Raw genomic sequence first — 21,380 nt, 5'->3', positions numbered from 1 at the left:
AGATAGATAGATAGATAGATAGATAGATAGATAGATAGATAGATAGATAGATAGATAGATAGATAGATAGATAGATAGATAGATAGATAGATAGATAGATAGATAGATAGATAGATAGATAGATAGATAGATAGATAGATAGATAGATAGATAGATAGATAGATAGATAGATAGATAGATAGATAGATAGATAGATAGATAGATAGATAGATAGATAGATAGATAGATAGATAGATAGATAGATAGATAGATAGATAGATAGATAGATAGATAGATAGATAGATAGATAGATAGATAGATAGATAGATAGATAGATAGATAGATAGATAGATAGATAGATAGATAGATAGATAGATAGATAGATAGATAGATAGATAGATAGATAGATAGATAGATAGATAGATAGATAGATAGATAGATAGATAGATAGATAGATAGATAGATAGATAGATAGATAGATAGATAGATAGATAGATAGATAGATAGATAGATAGATAGATAGATTTCATTTAGGCAGTAGAGTGAAAGCAACTGGAGATGGTGGATGATAAATCCACTGATTCCTTCTAATGGTGTGAGCTACAGTCTTGCATGGCAAGCCATTGTTTCTTCTCAGCCAGACTTAATGTTCCTTGGTGCTAGACACCAGGTACTCATCAGCAGCCTTAAAGGTCTGCTTCAGTTATTGGCCATATCTTAAGTCACAAGGGAGTCCTGGTGCTGAGTTCAGCTCCATGTCAGTCATCAAAACTACCATTTGCAGCCCTGCTGCTTTGTTCTAGACCATGCAAGCTGTAATCTTAAGCCACACCTTAAGTCTCAAAAGAGTCCTATTGATAGGTTCAGATAATATATATTGATTTACACTACCCTAAGTTACAAGGGGGTCCTGGTGTCACTCAGTTGAAGTCTGCTGCCTTCATTTACCCTACCTTCAGTGCTCTTCTAAATGTCCTAACCCTTACAAAAGGTTAGTGAAACTGTGAGTTTGAGTGTTTTTCATATTGTACATATGTGTTTTCTCAATCACATATGATGGCCTGTGTGCCAAATGCGTTAGTTATAAACCCATCTATGCATAGAGACAGCTACTCAATATGCTGGTTAGGGGTATTGACACTAAATAACCTGTTCTTGTTTGAAGGCGAGTCCCTAGCACTCGGTTCAGAGATGCACCAGTCACCGACACTGATGACCAGAGTCGCAGATGGCCAGTGGCGAGCACTACAGTGACCGAGACCTGCTATCATTATAGCAGAATTCCTGGTCCTCAGCTCAAACTGTTAAATTCTCCAGCTGTGTACCCTGGGGATGGCTGGCTGACGGTATCAATCTTTTCCTCCTTACACCACAATATACATATACGAAGATGGGTTAGTTAGTATGCATTACCTGTAACAGGCTGTCCTACAAAAGAGGTCTTGTTGATACTAAGTTGTGAAGAAACCATGAAGATGGATTGTGGTGCTAAGAGCTCCTAGGATGAATTAAGGAGTGGGGGGATCCCTGTAAAAACTTTTGTCTGGCAGAACCAGGAGATGATGGAAGGTTAAGATGGCACTGTAATGTGGAGTGCTGAAGCCTCTAACTAGAGCAAGAGAGTTATTCTTGAGGGGCAAAGCTGGCTAGAACTCCACGGCATCACTTTCTTTCCATCTGACACGTCACAAAGAAGGACTGCGATAACAACACTGTATCACTCTGAGTTTGAACGTATGACTTCACACAAGGGGGGGGGTCCTTTTTACCAATCCGCAGCTCCACACACCAATGCCTCATAAAGCCACTTGTTGGCTCAAACACAAGCCCTAGAGATTGACACACCAAGTCTATGACTGTAACTTTGAGCTCGCTGGTCACCATCAACAGGGTAGTTGGAAGAAACATTAGCTGTAGACAATTAATGAATGTGAGGCAGGTGGCTAGGTTGCGGTCTTCAATCACCTGAACCCCAGCAACAAAATACAAAAACAAATTCAAGGGGCACCTCAATGCAATTTTATATCAATCATTTCCTTTGCCATCACGTCATCACAGGGTGCTTTCTTTTAAATGTTTTTAGTCTTGGGGTACAGAAACACACAATTGAATGTGGTGGAATCTGCTTGATGTTTCCGCCACTTGATCTCATAGAAACAAAGCAAGGAAGGTCCAGGCAAAGTTGGGTGGGATAGCAGGAAAAATTGATAAGTTAAAATGTATAGAAATGTTCCTTTTACATGGATGATATCGCTCTAATACAAGAGGGAAGAGCTCAGAGGTGGGGAAAGAACAGCAATGGAGGACAAATGCATAAAAGACATATCACTCTTCTGACTACTCTCCCATTACCCGTTTCACCTCACTTCTCATGGGAAGTATTTTCCCTTACTCAGCCTCGATTTCTCTTCTCTCCTCTTTACATTTCTATCCTTTGCTTTTATTCCTCTTCTTTTTCACTGTACCTCCAACTTCTCCTTCCTCTTTATACTCACACTCCACCTTTTGATTTGGGGCTTACTTCCCAACTGCTCTTGTGCCACACCTTTCTTTTTTCTTTTTCCCTTCAAGTCTTATCTATTTTTTAAGTTTCCTCCTCACTTGTAAGCTTCCAATGTGTTCTTTCCACTTCTACACCTTGTCTATGTGGTTTAGATACCGATAACATTTGGCCCTCCTCCAATTCTCACACATGTTCCCACTCTACAGTTTCCTTCCCCTTCCTTGTTAGCTTGATTTCATTATTTCTCCTCCTACTCTTCACTGCTTTGAGCAGACATCTCTTTCCTTCTTCATCATTGAGTTATCTCTTTATGAATCCAGCTTTCATTCCTAGGACAGCCCACCTGCCCACATGTCCTTTCCGATCTATGTTTTTCATTATTTGACTCCCTCGCACTTTCCTCGTTATGGGCTTGAGTCCTTTAAGGTGTGGTCTTTGAGACTGTCTTTTCAGACATGAGCCCAGCACTGAAATCAAGACCAGGAAAACCCTGAAAATTCCAAAAGTGAGAAGGGACCATTTCAGCTGAAATTCTTTGTCACTTCTTGGCTTTGTGTCCACTTTGGGCAAAGGGGGTGACTTCATGTGGGCTAGGAAGCTTCAGTGTCCTCCTGCCCCCTGTGCCCAGTGTACAGCACTGCCAGTGGCCGAAACCGTGGACCCCAGGAGCTGAGGTATGAGAAGTCCTGCTCTGAGCTGGTTGAGCAAGAATTGATGGAGCTCAAAGATTCAGCAGGTGAGGTGGAGCCCTCAAAGGCGTAGGTTTGGAAAGAGTCATAGGGTGGCACAGAGAGATCCTCATCAGCCTGCCCTACCTTCTTGCTGATGTACTCCCTGAACATAGAAAAGTCAAGGTCAGGATTCTGGAACCACTGGGGAAGGGAGTGGAGTTCAGGGGCAACACCTCCATTTCCGCCACTTTCTACAGCAGACCCTCCCCCTCCATCACTTCCTTTGATCTCGTTGAAGTCATAGAGGCTCCGCAAGGCGGACATATCATAGGCCTCGGTGTCCTGCTCTCCTCCACCCTCGTCATTGTACTTGATGACGTTGTCCCTCATATCCTCATCGTCCTCCAAGCTGAGGTTGCCTTTGTGGTGGCGCTTGAGAGAGAGGATCAGGAGAATCAGCACTGCAGAGAAATATGGGACAAATGGGAGAAGTTACTACTAGACACAGCATAAGAAGCAGATATTTATGTACGCAACAAGAAGAATGAGAGTCAGATATGCATAGCAGACCAGCAAAAAAGAGGGAAACAGCCGAGGTAGAGAAAATGGAATGGCTATAAATAGCATTTTATATTTTGTGCATTTGCATATATGGTTATGCTACAGCATCTGTCCATGGATGTATGGGGTTAACTTTGTGCACAAAGGTGAAATCACACTTGAAAGAGATTGGGACTGCTAGGAGAGTTGTGTCTCTCTGTCAAGTGATTTCTAAGTGAAATCTGTGAAGCATCTTATGTCACTTTTCTCGGACTGTGTGAATAATCTTGAATTTGACATTTGCACTTTAGTAATAATTGTATGAATGCATAACAAAAAATATGTACCAAAGCACACATAAGAAGTTCATTTAGTTGAAGTTTTTCAAAAAAATCATTCAATACTGCAAAGTCCATAAAGTTAATTCTTATTGTGCATTATGTATTTAATTTCTTGGCTTTCACAGTATCTGGTGTGTCCAGATGTGACATAAAGACAGATGCAGCCGACACATGTTTCGTCCGATGGACTTTTTCAAGGCTGCAGGGAATATGTGTACACATCAGTGTATATAATCATGTCAGAAGAACTGTAAAGATGTTATTATTATGTGGGAACCTCACCTGAGCAGTGACGAGGTGAAGAGATATAAAACGTGAAAAAGTGGGTGTTCCGATACAAAGCACTCTGGAAATTGTGCAGTATATTTTAAAATGTGATAAGACACAAATATTCAAGCAATGCTCATCACTTGGTGATGTAGCTGAAAGATGAAAAGCAAAGTAAGTGCAGATGGTGCATGTGCCACAAGTGGTCTCTGAGCTACACGTGCATTGTGCTTTGTGTGATAGACCCAAAATCATGACTAATTACATCTGTCTTATGTCACATCTGGACACACCAGATACTGTGAAAACCAACAAATGGAATGTATAATGCACAAGAAAAAATAACTTTATGGACTTTGTAGAATTGATAGATTTTTTATAAAAACTTCAAATAATGGACTTCTTATGTGTGCTTCGGTGCTTACTTTTTGTTAAGTTTTCACCAAGGACGTTGTCTTAGGCAGGTTCAGACACCCCAGGTGTCTGAGTGTTGAGAACCACAACAGCACCTCTACTTCACATTGAAAATTATTGTTCATGAAACTATATCCCTAACAATTGAAAATATTGGATGCGTAATTACTGTTGGCATAGCCACCATGTGTGTGTAAAAGTATGAATGTATGTTAATTAGTGCAATTGCTCTAAATTACATGTGTTAAGTCACAGTTGCTTTCACTTCAATGACAAGAATATATATATATATACACACATGTATATACACACACATATATATATACATACAGATACACACAAACACACACACACACATATATATATATATTGCTGTCTCCCAAACAATGTAACTTCATGTAACACACCGGCCGCACTCGTGAGTAGATTTTATTGGTGCACTAACAAACAAATCCCCAATGCGTTTCGGTCCCACCGGACCTTGATCATGGGTTATTAAAACAGTCTATCTTTGTTATTTATGCGATATAAACAAGGAAGGTATAACATTTATTTTTGGTATTATATTTATTTTGGGATAATTAACTTCAAAAAGCTGTTTATTTGCAAGTGCACCTTACAATGGGCTGGGCATTGATTGGAATTCCAATGACTTGGATTGCTTACTTTCACATTAAGATATTGTTGTTAAAACAATGGACAGTGGTGCAGGCAATTCTGTGACTGTAATGTTTACCGTATAATTATGGATGTACGTAATTTTTCACATAATTTGCCAAATAATTTGCAGATTTCACAAAAAAAAAATCTCAGGCTCAAATCGATGGTAATTATACTATTAGAGAATGTGCCCCATAATCTTTCCCTTTTGTTGCATTATTTAGAAAAACTTGCCATTTTATTTGGTCATCAATGCTGCTTATCCCAGTGTTTCTTACAATAGTAACACCCTCCAGAGTGGTTTGGGGGCTCTCATTAAGGTGCTGAAACCTATATTTCACGGGGAAGCATTAACTATTTTCCATGTTTCACAGTTCCCTGTGATATATGGGTTTTATACCATTGCTTTCTGTAAACCCAAATCCGTGATGTGTGTGACAGTGAATGTTTGTGTGTCTGGGTGTGTGATGTGTGTGATATCATGAGGAGCCTTATTTATGAAGGGCTTACGTTGAGTCAATTTTTGTAACGCTGCGGCACTGACATCAATGCGCCATACTGCGCATTAGTTAAAAAGTGACGCTTCTAGGCAGACGTGTCACTTTGTAAACCCCTGCGCAACATTATATCTGCGTCAGGTATAATGTATGCAGGGTGGGCGTTCCCACATAAAAAAAAGCCTTGTAGAAGTGGCGCAGTGAAATCTATGGGATTTCCCAGCGCCACCACTACGACTTGACTGCGTCAAATCTTTGCACCTCCTTCAAACAGGCATAAGGAGTGACGCAGGGCTTTTTACATGTGACTCGCCCATGTGTAGTGACACCATTGCTGGAGTTGCGTCAGTTCTCTGACACACCACGGCAATGTGTCATTACTGAGCCAACAGATACGTCAGGATTCCAGATGTATCTGTTCAATTCTTTCGACATGGAGCGCCGTGGTTTAAATACAGCGCATCCTTGGTGTTGCAAGAAGGGCACAATGAAAAGTGTTGCATCGACAATTTTTATAAATGAGGCCCGAAGTTTTTTGTCCATACTCCTAAACCAAAAAATTAAATAGTGACAATAATGTGTTGTGTTTGTTGGTGACACAGGATGCAATATTTAATTTAAAACACTTATGTCGTGCATCAAAACTTAATTTGTATTTGTGCGGAAATGTGTCATTCTGCTCAAATGGCACCATTGCATTTCCTGGAACCGTTGAATATTGTTCCATCAATAACCAGAGGAATTAAAATACAGGCGGTCTGAAATAGTGGATTTTACTCAAAGCTGTGTGTGTTTATCTTTTTCTATCACGCACTCCCACTCCACAAGACTAGGACTAGGGGGAACAGCTCGGCAGAGGAGAGACTGGGGGTTGGGGGAGCAGATGGCGATCAGACTGGGAGCAGGAGACAGATGCTCCCCGCTTTCGGAGGCCCAGCCTGCAGTGCACTGAGCTGTGATCGGCACATTTGTGGGCAATTAGGCAGCGACATGTTTGCACTGCCTCCGAAAATGCAACAGAAGTGAAGTGCCACAGTGGAAATGAGAGTTCACGAGGTGGAGTCCAAACGAACGGGGGTGGGCGGGAGGGTGAGTGGAGCCGTGACGCAGATGAAACAAAATCGAGATCTTTGGAAATGGAGGGAAATACATGTACCTCGGAAAGAATGGAAGGGATCAGGAAATAAGGAAAACAAGTGAATAAATCCAGCAACAAAATAAGATAATGAAAGGGGGGAAGGTGGGTAAGAGTTAAGGGGATACAGCCAGGGAAGGAAAGCAATTACAAAAAATCGAGAGAAGAGCAAGGGGCATACTTACTAGTAGCGCGGAACTGCGCCAAATTTGCCAGAGCCGTGCTCCAATTTTCAAAACACAGGGATGCGCCGTATTTACTACAATATGGTGCAACCTTGCGTTTTCCCTAGCGCTGGCGCTGGGTTTACCTGCCTAGCGCCAACGCAGGCTGCCTTGCTCATAGTGCAAGGTTGCCTAAGTTGCACAGAACGATTGTTTATGTGCAGGAAGGTATACCTTCCTGCAGATAAGCAATCATTAATGGCTATTTGTTACTTCTAAGTGTGCTGCATTGTGAAGCACACACAGAAGTAGCAAATCGTCACTATTCAATGATTAATTTATGTGGCGGGAGGGACACCTTCCTGCACATAAACAATCATTAATGGATTTCTGCTCTTTCTATATGTGCTGCAGAATGCAGCACACAGAGAAAAAGTAAAAACGAGGAGAAATAAAAGCATTTCTCCTCATGCACCATTCCAACACCTGCTCTTGAATGGCCTTCATTTTTGGCGCTGCCACATATGTACCCCTCCCTGTAAATCTGGGGCAGCTTCAAAAAGCAATGGGTGTTACAGTGGAACGCCCACAGCAACACCCACAGCACGCCTCATTCACACAGATACCTAATTATTGAAAGGGTACCATATTTACAAAATGGCGTTAAACCACAAAAAGTGGCTTAACACCACTTTATATATATGAGGCAGGGATTGCGCCACAGGAACATTGTTAAAAGTGACGTTCCTGTGGCACAATGCCAATGTAAATATGCCCCTAGTGTATAAAAAAAGAGGGGCGGTGGTAAAGGAAGAAGGAATGATAAATGAAGTGCATGTGGGAGAGAGACTGAGAAATAGGACCTATTGGCTTTGTTAGTGCCTTTTGTAGATACTGTGCAGGATGGCCAAACAAAATTGAAACCAAACCCCCCCCCAAAAAAATAATAAGGTGTGAGGATGCGACCACTGTGACTGTGTCAAACTGTAGGCTAGCACATCCATGATGACGTGTGCGCGTGCTTGCTTCACTAGTCACGCCTGCCTAAAAAAAGGTGCAGGAACCATTACCTGGATGGATTGGTAAATAAAACAAATGAAACAGAAGTGGCAGCATGCTGCTGAAAGCAATTTGTTGCCTGGTCCTCGTTTGCAAAATAAATAAATAAAAAAATAAAATATTTGTAGAAAAACAGACAGTGATAGGAGGGAAATGGAGGAGCGGTGGTGGGAGCACATGGGGAGAGCAACATGGGAAGTAGGGGAAGCACACAAGCGAGAAACTAAGATGGAGCCTTGGGCGTGGGGAAATTTGGAGGAAGGAGAAACATGTGAGAGAGAGCTTGCAACATGAGGGAGACGGCAAAGCAGCGTGCCAGAAAGGACATGGATATTTAGTGGGGGGAAGCACACAAGGAAAAGTGCTGGAAAACACATGCATTATCATGAAGTGCTTAAGCAGAAAGAAAAAAGCAAGGGGCTTATTTATAAAGCCCATTGCATCACTTTATTGACACCCCGGCGGCGCCGTGTGCCTGCCCATATTTACAAAGCCATGTAAAGCCACCCTGTGTGGATTTTCATGGCCTTGTAAATATGGCCCTCTTTCACACATTACTCTGTGTGAAAGGGGCGTTCCATTGGTGTTGCTGTAGGTTTTCCCAAGCAACATCCATGGAATCTGATGCATTGCCAGATTTACAAGGGATTGTAAACCAGGGAATGCATCAGATGCCTACGCTTCCCTAGAGGCGCAAAAAGGAGAAATACATTTATTTCTCCTCGTTTTTCCTTTTTCTAACACCTCTCATGATTGTTTTTGTGCAGGAAAGTGTCACCAGTACAACAGAGAGATCCTTGCATCCTGGCGCAAGGGTGCCTGCGTTGGTGCATGGTAGTCCATTATGCACCAGCGCAGAGGAAAAGGACAAGAATGTGCTGTATAGTGTACATATGGTGCATTCCTGCCCTATGCTTTTGATGCACCACAGCGCAGCGCAGCAAGAGGCCTTACTGCAACTCCGTGCATCAAAATATTGTAAATAGGACCCATAGTTCCCTAAAAGTGAGTTGTTGAAGGACACATGTCAGTCAAACCAAAAGGTGGTAAAAACAGTATGCTTCAGGGGAGACAACAACACTAAATGGAACCTTATGGACAAGAAAAGCCACTGAATAAGAAGCAAGCAGATGTGAATGACAAAGCAAGCAGATGCGAATGACAAAAAGAGAGAAAGGAGTGATAGGATGGGAGACAAAGAGACTGTGGAAAAAATAGGTAGAGTGACTGAGCGAGGGAAGAAATGAGAGATGAGAGAGAGACTGCGAGAGAGGTAGAGAGAGAGAGAAAAAAACATTTAGCCAGAAGGAGGGACAATATAGGAAGACACAGAGGGAGAGAGAGAGTCAGCGGTTCTGGAGAAAAACTGATAAAGACGGAATGACACAAGAGACAGAGAGAAGGGGAACATACGGAGGTAAATGGTATTTATGAAGACAGGAGTTGAGAAGGATTTTTGAACAAAGAAGTAAGAGATTGGTGGAATTTAACAATACAATAAATGTGAGAGTGTGGGCTAAACAAAATGGTCAAAGCGATAATGATTGGCAAAGAAATAGCTAATGGCAGAGAGTTCTGTCAGTCTCATACCCACAGTGAAACACATTAGGATTATAGTGGAAGAGAAGAGAAATTGAGAAACAAAGAGTAAGAGTTTGTGTAAGAGAAAGAAAGGGTGGAGGGAGGGCAAGAGCAACTGAGAAAACAAAAGGTAGAGAAAGAGTTATGGGGGAACAGAGTGAGAGAGAGGAAGAGACAGAGGAAGAGAGGAGAAAGACTGAGAGAGAAAGAGTGAGAGAGAGGACGTCAAAGAGTGTAAGAAAGAGAGAAAGACTATGAGTGTGAGAGGAAGAGAATGATTGGAAGAGACAGTGGGAGAAAGAGATAGTAAGAGGGGGAGAGGATAGAGTAGAGAGTAACAGATGGAGAAAAAGAGCAAGAGATGGAGACAGAGAGGAGAAATGAGCTACAGAAAAAAGAAAAGGGGAGATTTGATTAAGAAAGTTACATCTGCATGAACGATAAAGAGAGAAAACGGGTGTAGATTGAGTAATAATTAATGTAAATGTGGGTAAGTAAAAAGAGAGAGACAGATGCAAGAGAAAGAAAGAGAGTGATTCTAGAGAACGAAGAAACAAACTTGAAAGGAGTAGAGAAGGAATGAATGAGTGAATACGAGATGGAGTGAAACAGATGGGATATAAGGAATGAAGGCATGTTCTAGAAGAAAGTGAGACACATGGCCTATTAAAAAATGTATAGAGTGAACAGACATTTAAGGGATCGAGGACCATGGGATGGTTAAAGGATTGACAAACAAAAGTGTGCTAGAAAAGGATAGACTAGAGAAAGAATCGGACAAGAGCTTGAAGTCCTGGAGTAGGTTGTGACTAAAGCAAAAAGAGAGATTTGGAGAATGGGTCGGGAAAGACTCAGTGAAAGATGGCATGATTAGAGGAAAGGGTATGATTGAAGAGTGCTTAAAGAAAGAATTAAATAGAATCAATCTCAATCCAAAAATATGTTTATTTAGACCATTGGCCTTTAAACAGTACACCAACTAAAATAGAAAGACGTGAGGGAAAAGCAATGAAAAGGGAAGAAGGCCAAGGTAGAAGGAAGTATAGAGGCTTGTTATAAAAGAGGATGGAGAAAGAAAGTGACAGACTGTGACAGAAGAGATATAACATTGATTGAGGTTTCTGAGATAGAAAGAAACCCCGTGAGATAGGTGAAGGAACAGAGGAGTGGAAGCAAGAATGGACTTAGGCATAGAAAGACCAAATAAAGTAAATAAAGATTGAAAAATAAACAAAGGGGTAAAAACCCATAAGAAAACAAGGGTATAGAGAAAGAAGATAAAACAGGATAGTAATAATGAAAGACTTTTTTTCTTTTTATTCCGGAGATTTTTTATAGCACAAACTTGACCCGTAAGTATCAGAGCACTTAAATGAGCACCAGTTGCGTTACACAAGGACATATTAATTTTTTTTTAGGCACAGGGAGATCAAATGATTTGCCCAGAACCACAGGATGTTGAGCGTTGTTGCCGACACTCAAACCCGGTTCCCAAGATTTGAGGTCGACCACCCTAGCCGTGAGGCCACATCCTCTCCTTGTGTCAAGGCAAGAGAGAATTAAAAAAGATAATAAAGAGATAGTGATAAAGAATGGTGGAAGATAAGGCCGAGAATGAATTGAAGGGAGCCAAGATGTGATAATACAGAGAATAGGGCAGAGAAGATAAAGAGGTAACAAAGTAACAATGGGAGACAATAAGAGAGAGAACACATAGGCAGAGGAAGCAAGAACACTGGCAGAGAATATGATAGACAACACAAGGGCAGAGGAAGCAAGAGCGCTGGCAAAAAATAGGAGAGACTTAACACATGGGAAGTAGAATCTTGAGCATTGGAGGGGAATAATAGAGAAATAACGCACTGGAGGAAGTATGGGTATTGTAAAACATAAAGAATACATGGAAAGAGGAATAATAGTTATTAAGAGAATTAGATGAGGACTACATGGACAAAGGAAGTAGGAGCACTGGAAGAAAAAAAACAAAATAGCATGTGCTAAGAGGAAACAAGAACACTGAAAGAAAATAAGGAACAAAAATATGGGAAGTAGAAACTGGACCACTGGAAGAAAGAAAGGAAGAATATACAGGATGAAAAACAATAGCTAAGGAAGAGAATAGGAGATATAACATATTGGCACAGGAAGCAGAAACACTAGAATAGAATAAGAGCAAAAACATATGTGAAGAAGAAGCAAGAGGACTGCAAGAGTATACACGTGAGACAGAACACATGGGAGGATGAAGAACAAACACTGTAAAAAATACACGCGAGTGTGCACATAAGAAAAGACAATGAGAGCACTGGAAGAGAATTGAGAGAAAGGATCATAGAGAATGCAAATAGAAAAGGAAATATGAGCACTGTAGGAGAACAAGAGAGAGAAAACACTTGGGAAGATGATTCAAGAGCAATGGAAGAGGAGAGAAATAGAGAAACATCAAAAGAGCGAGCCAGTACAGTGGAAAAGAATAAGAGATACGCCGGTGAAGAGGAGGCAAGAACACTTGGACAGAATAAGAGAATACACATAGAAAGAGGAATACAGTCCGATGGGTGAGAACAAGAGGTAGCACGTGTGGGAAAAGAGACAGAGAAACAGCACAATACATGACTAGTGAGTGCCTGTGGAAGGCCAAAGAGTTGATAATGGACTACCCGGAAAGGTAGAAAGAGCAAACACAGAGAAAGGAGTGAGTAGAGTACAAGGAGAAAGAAGGCATGGGGGCAAGGCAGGGGAGATAAAACAAGCACAGTGTAAGAAAGACAGTAGGAAGTGAGTCTCAAATAACATAAATTGCAATGCTGATACATTGACATAAATTCATATAGCAGAAAAGAGTTAATTGAACCATATAAAAGAAGTTAGAAGGAGAATATTAAGAAATTTTGCTTGCTACTTAAGAACACGCTCTCAGCATCTTCTCTCACCTTCACAAAATTCGAGTCCCAGCTTCTACGAATCATGACACTATGCTCCACAATACTCATTGCAGAGTCATCTCTTTCAAGAGATGCAAGCCACCCAATTTGGGAATCAATACACAACTTCTATCCTCCACAGAAATTGTGTTCTTTGCTACAGGATATGCTGTTGATGCCCCAAAATCTTATTAGAGTCTCCAAGGGATTCCCAGAACCCAATGACCCTGTCTCATATCCAAGGTACCCACACATGCTCTTCCGATTCCAAAACATTATTCCAGTATCACACAATACTTCACTCATTTTGTCAATGCTATGGCTCCCCTCCCTTTGTTCAAAGCTTCCCATTCTTTCTGTCTGAGACTATCTTCCAGGCCCCAGAGCACTTACCGATGAGGATGAGAACACAGACCAAGAGAGCGATGAGTGCACCAGGACTGAGAGCTGCAGACATGACGTATGCTGTAGTGTTGCAGGACTGTATAGCCCCTGCGCTGTCACACTCACACACACGAATAGTAAGTGTCCCCGTGCTGCTGAGGGCAGGTGTCCCCCCATCTCTCACCAAGATGGGGAGGATGTACAAGTCCTGTTCCCTGCGGTTGAAGGCCACTCTTTGAGTGTGAACGGAGGCCGTGGTATCTGGAGAAACAGAATGAACAAGGTGCCATGTGTAAGTCAGTGTCAAAACTGAACTGTGGTACTTGAAATGCACTGCTAAGCCCTGACAACAGGTAGGGGTGCATTTTGATCCCTGCACAGGTACCAGAATTCTGTGTAAACACAGTAATTACTGCACACCATACCAATCTTCCCCACACAAATTTTGTCCAGTCAAACCTGCTGAGTTTTACCTGGTTAAAATGTGCAGTAAATTTAGGAATATGCAGAATTCAGTGCAGAAAACACTGATTATTCGGTTCACTGCCTTTTCCTAAAACCCTGGATCAGATAAGAAGTTCTGAAAAATCTCAACGTTTGGTTCTTTTGTTTCTCCTTATTATCCCAGAGGTCTGGATGCTGCTGCTGCCTGCAAGAGGTTTCCGTAGGCTCTCCCACTTACCAAGATTGCACAGGCAGCCATGAACATACAAGACTTACTCTGAAAGATGTTTAGAGGTATACACTCAGATACAATATAGCACAAAGTTCAGTGTCCTGAAGAAGTATTTAAAAATTGACATTTCATAATATAATCTACAGTAAAATATGAAAATCTAAAATTTCTAGGATTTATGGTTGCTGAGACATAGTAACAAATGTAATCTGATATTATTGTAAGTTGACAATCTGGTGGAATGAAAGTCTCTGAAGACCATCTTGTAAGCACCTAGGAAGGATTAAAGTATTTTAGGGAAATACTGTGATTATTTCAAGCGCGCTTGATACAAAATTCCACTGGGTACCGGCCAAATTAAGTCCATCATAACAGTGTGGTAGAGTTTGTACAAAACCATATAAATTCAGCAGTTATAGTTACCTGAGCTAACTATAACGTTTGCCCCCTCAATGCACTGCATATGAACTCACATATTACATCATTCAAGATATGGTCAGTGACATCACTGATGACATCCCTAATGACATCTCAAATGGCATCACTGATGCCATCATCCATGGATTGTGAGCGTTTTCTAAAAGATTCTGAGTGTTAAACATATACACTAAGGTGCCACAAAATTAAATTAGTTTAGTTTGTGTACTCCTAATGGGTGATCCTATTTTAAAACATAGATTATGTGAGTGGCTGTGTAACTGTGTGTATCCATGTGTGAGTGGGTGCTTGTGGGGCTGTAAGGATGAATAAGTGGATGTGAGTAGCTCTATGGGTGAGTAAGTGGATGTATGCGTGCCTTTATGGGTGAGTGAGTTGGTGTGTAAGTGGTGTATGGATTAGTGAGTGGGTATGTGAGAGACTGAATAGATAAGTGAGTGGGTCTGTGAGTTTTTGTATGAGTGAGTGAGTTGGGTGTATCAGTGGTTGTATGAGTATGTGAGTGGCTGTATGAGCGGTTTTATGGATGAGTGAGTGGGTGTGTGAGTGGCTGTAAATGGAGAATGACAAGGTGAATGAGTGGCTGCATTGGTGAGTGAGTGGGTGTTTTAGTGGTTGTAAATGGTGAATGAGAGGGTGTATGAGTGGCTATATAGGTGAGTTAACATGTGCATGAGTGTCTGTATGGGTGAGGGAGAGGGTACAAGACTGGCTGTATGGGTGCATGAATGGGTATCTAAGTGGGTGTATGCGTGAGTGAGTGGGTGTGTGAGTGGCTGCATGAGTGGGTGAATGAATGGCTGTATGGATGAGCAGGTGAGTGTGAGAGAGGCTCTATGGAAGACAATGTAGTTGTCTTAGTGACTGTTTAGGTGACTGAGTACATGTGTTAATATCTGTATGCGTAAGGGTGTGGGTGTTTGAGTATTTGTGTGGGTGAGCAACTGGTTATGTGAGTGCCTGTGAGTGAGTGGGTGTGTGAGTGGCTCTTTGCATGTGTAAGTGGGTGCATGAATATTAGTATGGGTTTGTGAATGGGTACCTGAGTGGTTGTGTGGGTGTGTGGAGTGGGTGTATGAGAAGTTACATGAGAGGGTGTGTGAGTGGTTCTGTAGATCAGTGACATCAACAGTGATGTCACTGACCATGTCATGAGTGATGTAATAGGTGAGGTCACAAGCGGTGCACTGCAAGGGCGTAAGTTCTAGTTCGCTCAGGTAACTATGACTGTTGAATTTCTGTAGTTTTGTAGGAGTGAAATCTGAACCTAACTATAATGTCCCTGTAACCTTTGTTTTTTCAGTGAATTTCTAAGGTTTTTAAAGTTATATTTCTTAACTATAAAGTCCCTGTAAACTTTATTTATTTCAGTGAATTTCTATGTTTTTTAATGTTACTTCCTAATTGTAACTCTTGAGAGTGAGTTTGTGAGTGGGTGCATGAGTGTCTCGTTGGGAGTGTGAGTGAGTGTGTGTGTCTAACTGGGTTTGTGTGTGGGGGTGTGTGAGTGTCTGAGTGTGCGTGAGTGTCTGAGTTGTTCTGTGAGTGGGTGCATGTGTGCCTGAGTGGTTTCTGCTCATTTTCTGCCTTTTTCTAATCACATATGACCTTTATTTTGCCTCTTTCAGCTCATTGCTGACCTTAATTTTCCCTCTTTCTGCTAGGCAAAGGCGGAGCTTGCGAAGTTTCCCTGTGCAGAATCAAGCAGACTTACCAAAAACTCCACCAAATTCACGGAATTCTGTGAGCATGTGGAGTATTGCTCGCCACCCTAATTAAGTCCCCTTGGATGCTGAGAGTAGCTAGGGGCCAAGAACCCCTCCTGCTACCACTAGTAAGTCCCCCACAGTGGGACTACTGAGAGCTAGTCAGAGGCTGTGCCCCCTTTCTCCACCACTCTGCAAACATGCCTCCCACTACTGGTTGGGAGATAAAGCCCCTTTGGCTGCTGAGCGCCCTTGGGAGCCAAGAACCCCTATTGTTGCCAAAAGTAAGTCCCCCACACCAGGATTGCAGAGACCTTGTTGGTGACCCACCACCTTTCTCAACCTTTCTGCAAAGGGGCCTCCTGGTACACTACCGGTTGGGGGATGAAGTCCCCATGGCTGCTGATGGTAGTGGGGGCCAAGAACCCCTATTGTTGCCACAAGTAAGTCCCCCACAGCCGGATTGCTGAGACCTTGTCAGAGGCCCCATCTCCTTTCTCAACCACTCTGCAATGGGGCCTCATGGCACACAACTGGTTGGGGAACCTGGCCCTCCCGGGGGCTCATTTCAAAACAAGCACGGGTGGGGCGTTTTCGCTGTATGGAAAAATAAAGATTTAAACGCATTGAAGTAGTTGGTGGGCTCTGCATTGTTTTTCTTCACTGAACAACTGATTGATGGACCTCGCCGTGAGCCCGCCGCTACATTGAGGCAGTATATAGGCAGTATATATATATATATACAAATAACTTTGTTCCTCGTCAAGAACAACGTGGGCACTCCACAGTGGATTTCAAACATGTCGGGCTGGTCAGCGCCATCTTTAAACATGCAAAATTAATTTCGAACAATAAAATTCTTTCATGAATATATAGCATTTCCATTTAAACCCCCTCAGCTGCCTGATACATGATAGTGAATCACTAATCTTTGATTCCACAATTAGATGCAGTACAACACTTCATAGTAATGAGCAAGACAATCTTGCAGTTTTTTCAATCAGCTCGAAAATTCCTTGGGGCGGGGTGAGGGGATTCACTGTAATAATGACATTCAAAGTCTATTCTTAACACACAGAACTAAATTCTTAAACTACTCACTTGCTGCTGTTGGCAAGTGCCACTTCTGAACCAGCTTGTGTGTCATCAATTAACCCTTAAAGTGCACACTGCAAATTCATATGTTAAAAACAAGGTTCTCACAACATCACATTTCATTGCAAATACAGCATATACCTTTAAATTTGTATCATCAGATGCACATGGCTATCCAGTCATTCAACAGTATGATTCAACGTACGAGAAATAGACACCATCCTCTCAATTTTCCTAAGTTTTACATCAGTAATAAGGATACAAGGATTTAGCACTCATGTGGGTTGTTAGACCATCATAATGGAACCTCCCAAATAGTATCAAAATGGTGTGCACCATACAAGGGTAAAAGCATCAGAACCAATCAATTCTGATGACACAATATAGATATCGGACAATGATGTTATAAACAAGAAACCTCATAAAACTAGTGTAGATTAGTGAACTGTACCAATTCCCATCCCCCTAAAACTAGTGTAGTGTATTATAAAATTCCAAATAAGTGATTAAAGGGCACTTAGGAAGTGCTGACTAGAAGTCTATCCTTTAATAGAGAAGGTATGCAGTTCCTCATTGATGTTGGAGCCATGCGAATCCTTACTGTCCAATTCCAGAATAAAGAATGTTTCTAGTTTATGTAGCTTTTTCCCTGTTTCCACCTTGCTTTTATTTTGGGACTTGTGCTTTGCATCTGTATCTCAGAACAGTAGGATCACTAGGATGGTGTTTTTCGAAATGCCGAGCTATAGGGTAGCTGCGATCATTATTTACAATGACACTTACGCGTCAGGTCATCATTCAGGCGACGGTCTTATCTAGACTTGACTATGCCTGCTCCCTTCATTTAGGGTCCAACAAGGCGGAGGTCCTGAGGCTGCAAAGGGCACAGAATGCACCCGCCAGAACACTTCTAGGTCTCCGCAAATTCTGCTCTGTGTCTAATGCTATTCGCCGTCTGCACTGGCTACCTGTAGCCAGACGCATTGAATTCAAAGCCTTATGCGTCGCCTTCAAGGTTTTGAAATTGGCCTCGCCACCCATTCTGGCTGGTCTCTTGCCGCCTTATGTCCCCTCGCGACATCTTCGCTCACAGGGTCAGCATTTGTTGGTGGTTCCCCAACCCCGTAGAGTTCGGTCTGGCGGCCGCTCCTTTCGCTACAGAGCCTCCACCCTTTGGAACTCGCTCCCTGTGCAGATCCGTGGCCTTGACAACTACTTGGCTTTTAGAAAGGCCATTAAGACCTATCTTTTCCCTGCCCCTTAGTTTTTCTGGCGGGCTCTCTGCTGTGTTTGTCTTTCCTGCATTAGCGCCGGGACGCCCCCTTGCTGGGGCAGCTGTCGCCCTTTACAAGCTAAGATAACATAACATAACTTATGTGTTGTAATACAGGTTTATGTACAGGTAGGGTTGTACTCCCCATGTACAATTTTATACAGGGACATTTAAGGGTGTACATCACAAAGCTTGATTTGCAGGTAAGGTTGCCTTTTATGATGATGGTGTTCTTAAAGGGGGTTTCTATTATGATCAAGTTCTCTCCGTTTTTGCACGCTTTGCACTTCATGCATTTTATAAAACCATTCTTTGGGCTAAGTCACATTCTATTGGTGGTATCAGGAGTGAAGTCGCTCTTCACCAGGTAATTTCTCAGGGATTTGGATTTTCTATACAAGATCTGTGGATGTTTGGTAACTAGGGTACCTATAATAGTGTCCTCCCATTCAGGACTAGATTTTTAAAATAGGGGGTCACCATGTCAAGCGAGGTTTAGGCCCATTCAGGGCTAGATTGTTACACTAGGGTGTCACTATGTCATGGCTTTAGCTACCGCTGCAAAGGGTATTTGCAGCTTAATCTTAATTGGCAAGTTCCTTAATCAGACTATGAACTTTGAAGGAAGTATTTCTCTCTCTCTCTCTCTCTCTCTCTCTCTCTCTCTCTCTCTCTCTCTCACTCTCCCCCTCTCTCTCTCTCTCTCTCTCTCTTTATATATATATATATATATATATATATATATATATATATATATATATATATATTCACTTAAAAAACCATAGGTTTCACACAAGTTATAGTTAGCTGTACATTTCACTCGTAAAAAACCAATGAAATTCCACGTTATAGTTAGATCAGGTAACTATAACTTGCGCGCCCACAATAAACTGCTGATGACGTCACATATTACATCACTCATGACATGGTCAGTGACATCACTCATGACATCAATGATGACATCTGAAATGACACATTGTGGATTGCGGTCGCGCAAGTTATAGTTACCTGATCTAACTATAACGTGGAATTTCATTGGTTTTTTACGAGTGAAATGTACAGCTAACTATAACTTGTGTGAAACCTATGGTTTTTTAAGTGAATTTGCAAGGTTTTTTAAATGCTAATTCCTAACTATAACGTGTGTGAAACCTATGGTTTTTTCAGTGAATTTGTACGGTTTTTTAAATGCTAAGTTATGTATTTATTTTTAATTTTTTTTTCTGTTTTTTCACCGTGCACACACCCTGCGCGCACGGTGCGCTTCGCGCACCGTGCGTGCGCTGTGGGCACTAAGTGCGCTTCGCGCACCGAGCGCCCACGTTGGGCATTTCGTGCCGTGCACGCCTCGCCATTTTTTAGAAAATATCAATTGTTTTTTTCCCCCTTGGGGGTCCTTACATTTATATATTAAATGTGATTCTTAATTCTTTTTATTTTTTTTTACCGTACGCGTACGGTAAGCTTACCGTACGCGCACTCTGCGATTTTTTTTTTAAATTATTACATTTATTTTTCGTACTGTTTGGTCCTTCGTGGACCCCCTGACAAACGCTAGGGGGTCTGCAACTCTCTTCGTTGCCCCCTTTTCACGTTATCCACCTTTGTTTTTCAGAGCGAGAGACAGAAAATGGCGGCCGACACTTTCTGATTTTGACCGATTCGAATGTTTACCGTCATGTAACCACCAATCAGATTTGAGCTCGCGCACGGCACCGTACGCGTACGGTAAGCTTACCGTAAGCGCACGGAGCGCGCTTACAGATATATATATTGATTTAAATGCTATTTTCTCAGGACCTACTGAACAGATTTACACCAGACCTGCAAAAGGCACATCCCTGACCTGAGGACTACCTCTCTGCCCAATTTCAAGTAATTCTGTTCAGCCGTTCGGGCTGTAGCTCGGACTAAAGGTCCTATGGGAAAATGCATGGGGAAAACACGTTTTGGGACCCCCCTTTTTTCTCAGCCCCCGCTTGACGAATCCCCCCGAGACTTTCAGGGTAGGAGCGGAGCGTAGCGCCCCACCTATTTTGAAAAATTCGCGAGGATTCGTCAACCGGCGCCAAAGTTATTCCAAATAGAATGTTGCGGATTTCCTATGGAAACACGGTCCTAACTATAACTATCTACTGGCGACCGCCAGTAGATAATATATATATATATATAGATATATATATATATAAATATATTATCTACTGGCGGTTGCCAGTAGATAGTTATAGTTAGGACCTATTTTCCATAGGAAATCTGCAACATTCTATTGGGAATTTCTTTGGCGCCGATTGACGAATCTTCGCGAAATTCTCCAAACTTTTGGCCAGCTCTGCTCCACTCCTACCCTGAAAGGTTTGTGGGGATTCGTCAAGCGGGGGCCGAGAAAAAAGGGGGGTCCCAAAACGCGTTTTCCCCATGCAATTTCCCATAGGATCTGTTGTCGCAGCTACAGCCCGAACCGCTGAACGGAATGACACCAAATTTGGCAAAGAGGTAGTCCTCAGTTCGGACTCGTGCCTTTTGCATATTTGGAGTGAATCTGTTCAGTAGTTCCTGAGAAAATTAGGGTAAAAAAGTTAGTGATATCTATGGCCGCAGAGGATCCGTGGACCCTACCCGCACCGTACGCGAACCCTCCCTGAACCGAGCGCGCACCCTCCCGATCGCGCGCTGAATGCTAATTGGCTGTCGAGCGTCTCTCTACATTCGAAACCAGGAACTGTTGGCGGCCATTTTCAGCCTCGGTAGAAGCGAGGCTGAAGAAGCAAGGGGAATAAGTGCGTAAAACATATAAAGGGGGCAGAGTGGGAATACTCTGACCCTCTAGAGGTGCTTAGGGGGTCCCAGAAGGACCCCCTGGGGCCCCCCTTTTTAAAAAAAAAAAAACGGCGAAATGCCGTACCGTGCGCGCATCCTATCGCGTTGGATGCACGGATTCTCTCGCGGTGGGTGCACGGATCCACAGCAACGTTTTCTGAAAAACGACAAGAAATCATTGGTTGTATAACAACTTTCTACACTGAAAGGTAGGGTGTATATTTTTGTTTTTTAAAGGTATGATTGTTATTGGTTA

At 42.3% G+C, this 21,380-nt stretch overlaps 1 protein-coding gene across 1 annotated transcript in view; it reads right to left on the bottom strand.

The window, feature by feature from the left end:
- Positions 1-457: 457 nt before the first annotated feature.
- The window catches only part of CDH22 (cadherin 22), a 1,590,820-nt gene continuing 1,569,897 nt past the window's right edge, over positions 458-21,380 (bottom strand). The window contains exons 11-12 of the mRNA XM_085619354.1: positions 13,129-13,380; positions 458-3,614 (exon numbers count right to left, since the gene is read on the bottom strand). Coding sequence (XP_085475480.1) covers positions 3,073-3,614; positions 13,129-13,380 — 794 coding nt within the window. The 3' untranslated portion in view covers positions 458-3,072. The remainder of the gene's footprint in view (positions 3,615-13,128; positions 13,381-21,380) is intronic.

The sequence above is a fragment of the Triturus cristatus genome, chromosome 7, assembly GCF_964204655.1.
Source record: "Triturus cristatus chromosome 7, aTriCri1.1, whole genome shotgun sequence".
Lineage (NCBI taxonomy): Eukaryota > Metazoa > Chordata > Amphibia > Caudata > Salamandridae > Triturus > Triturus cristatus.
This window is presented reverse-complemented; position numbering and strand designations above follow the sequence as displayed.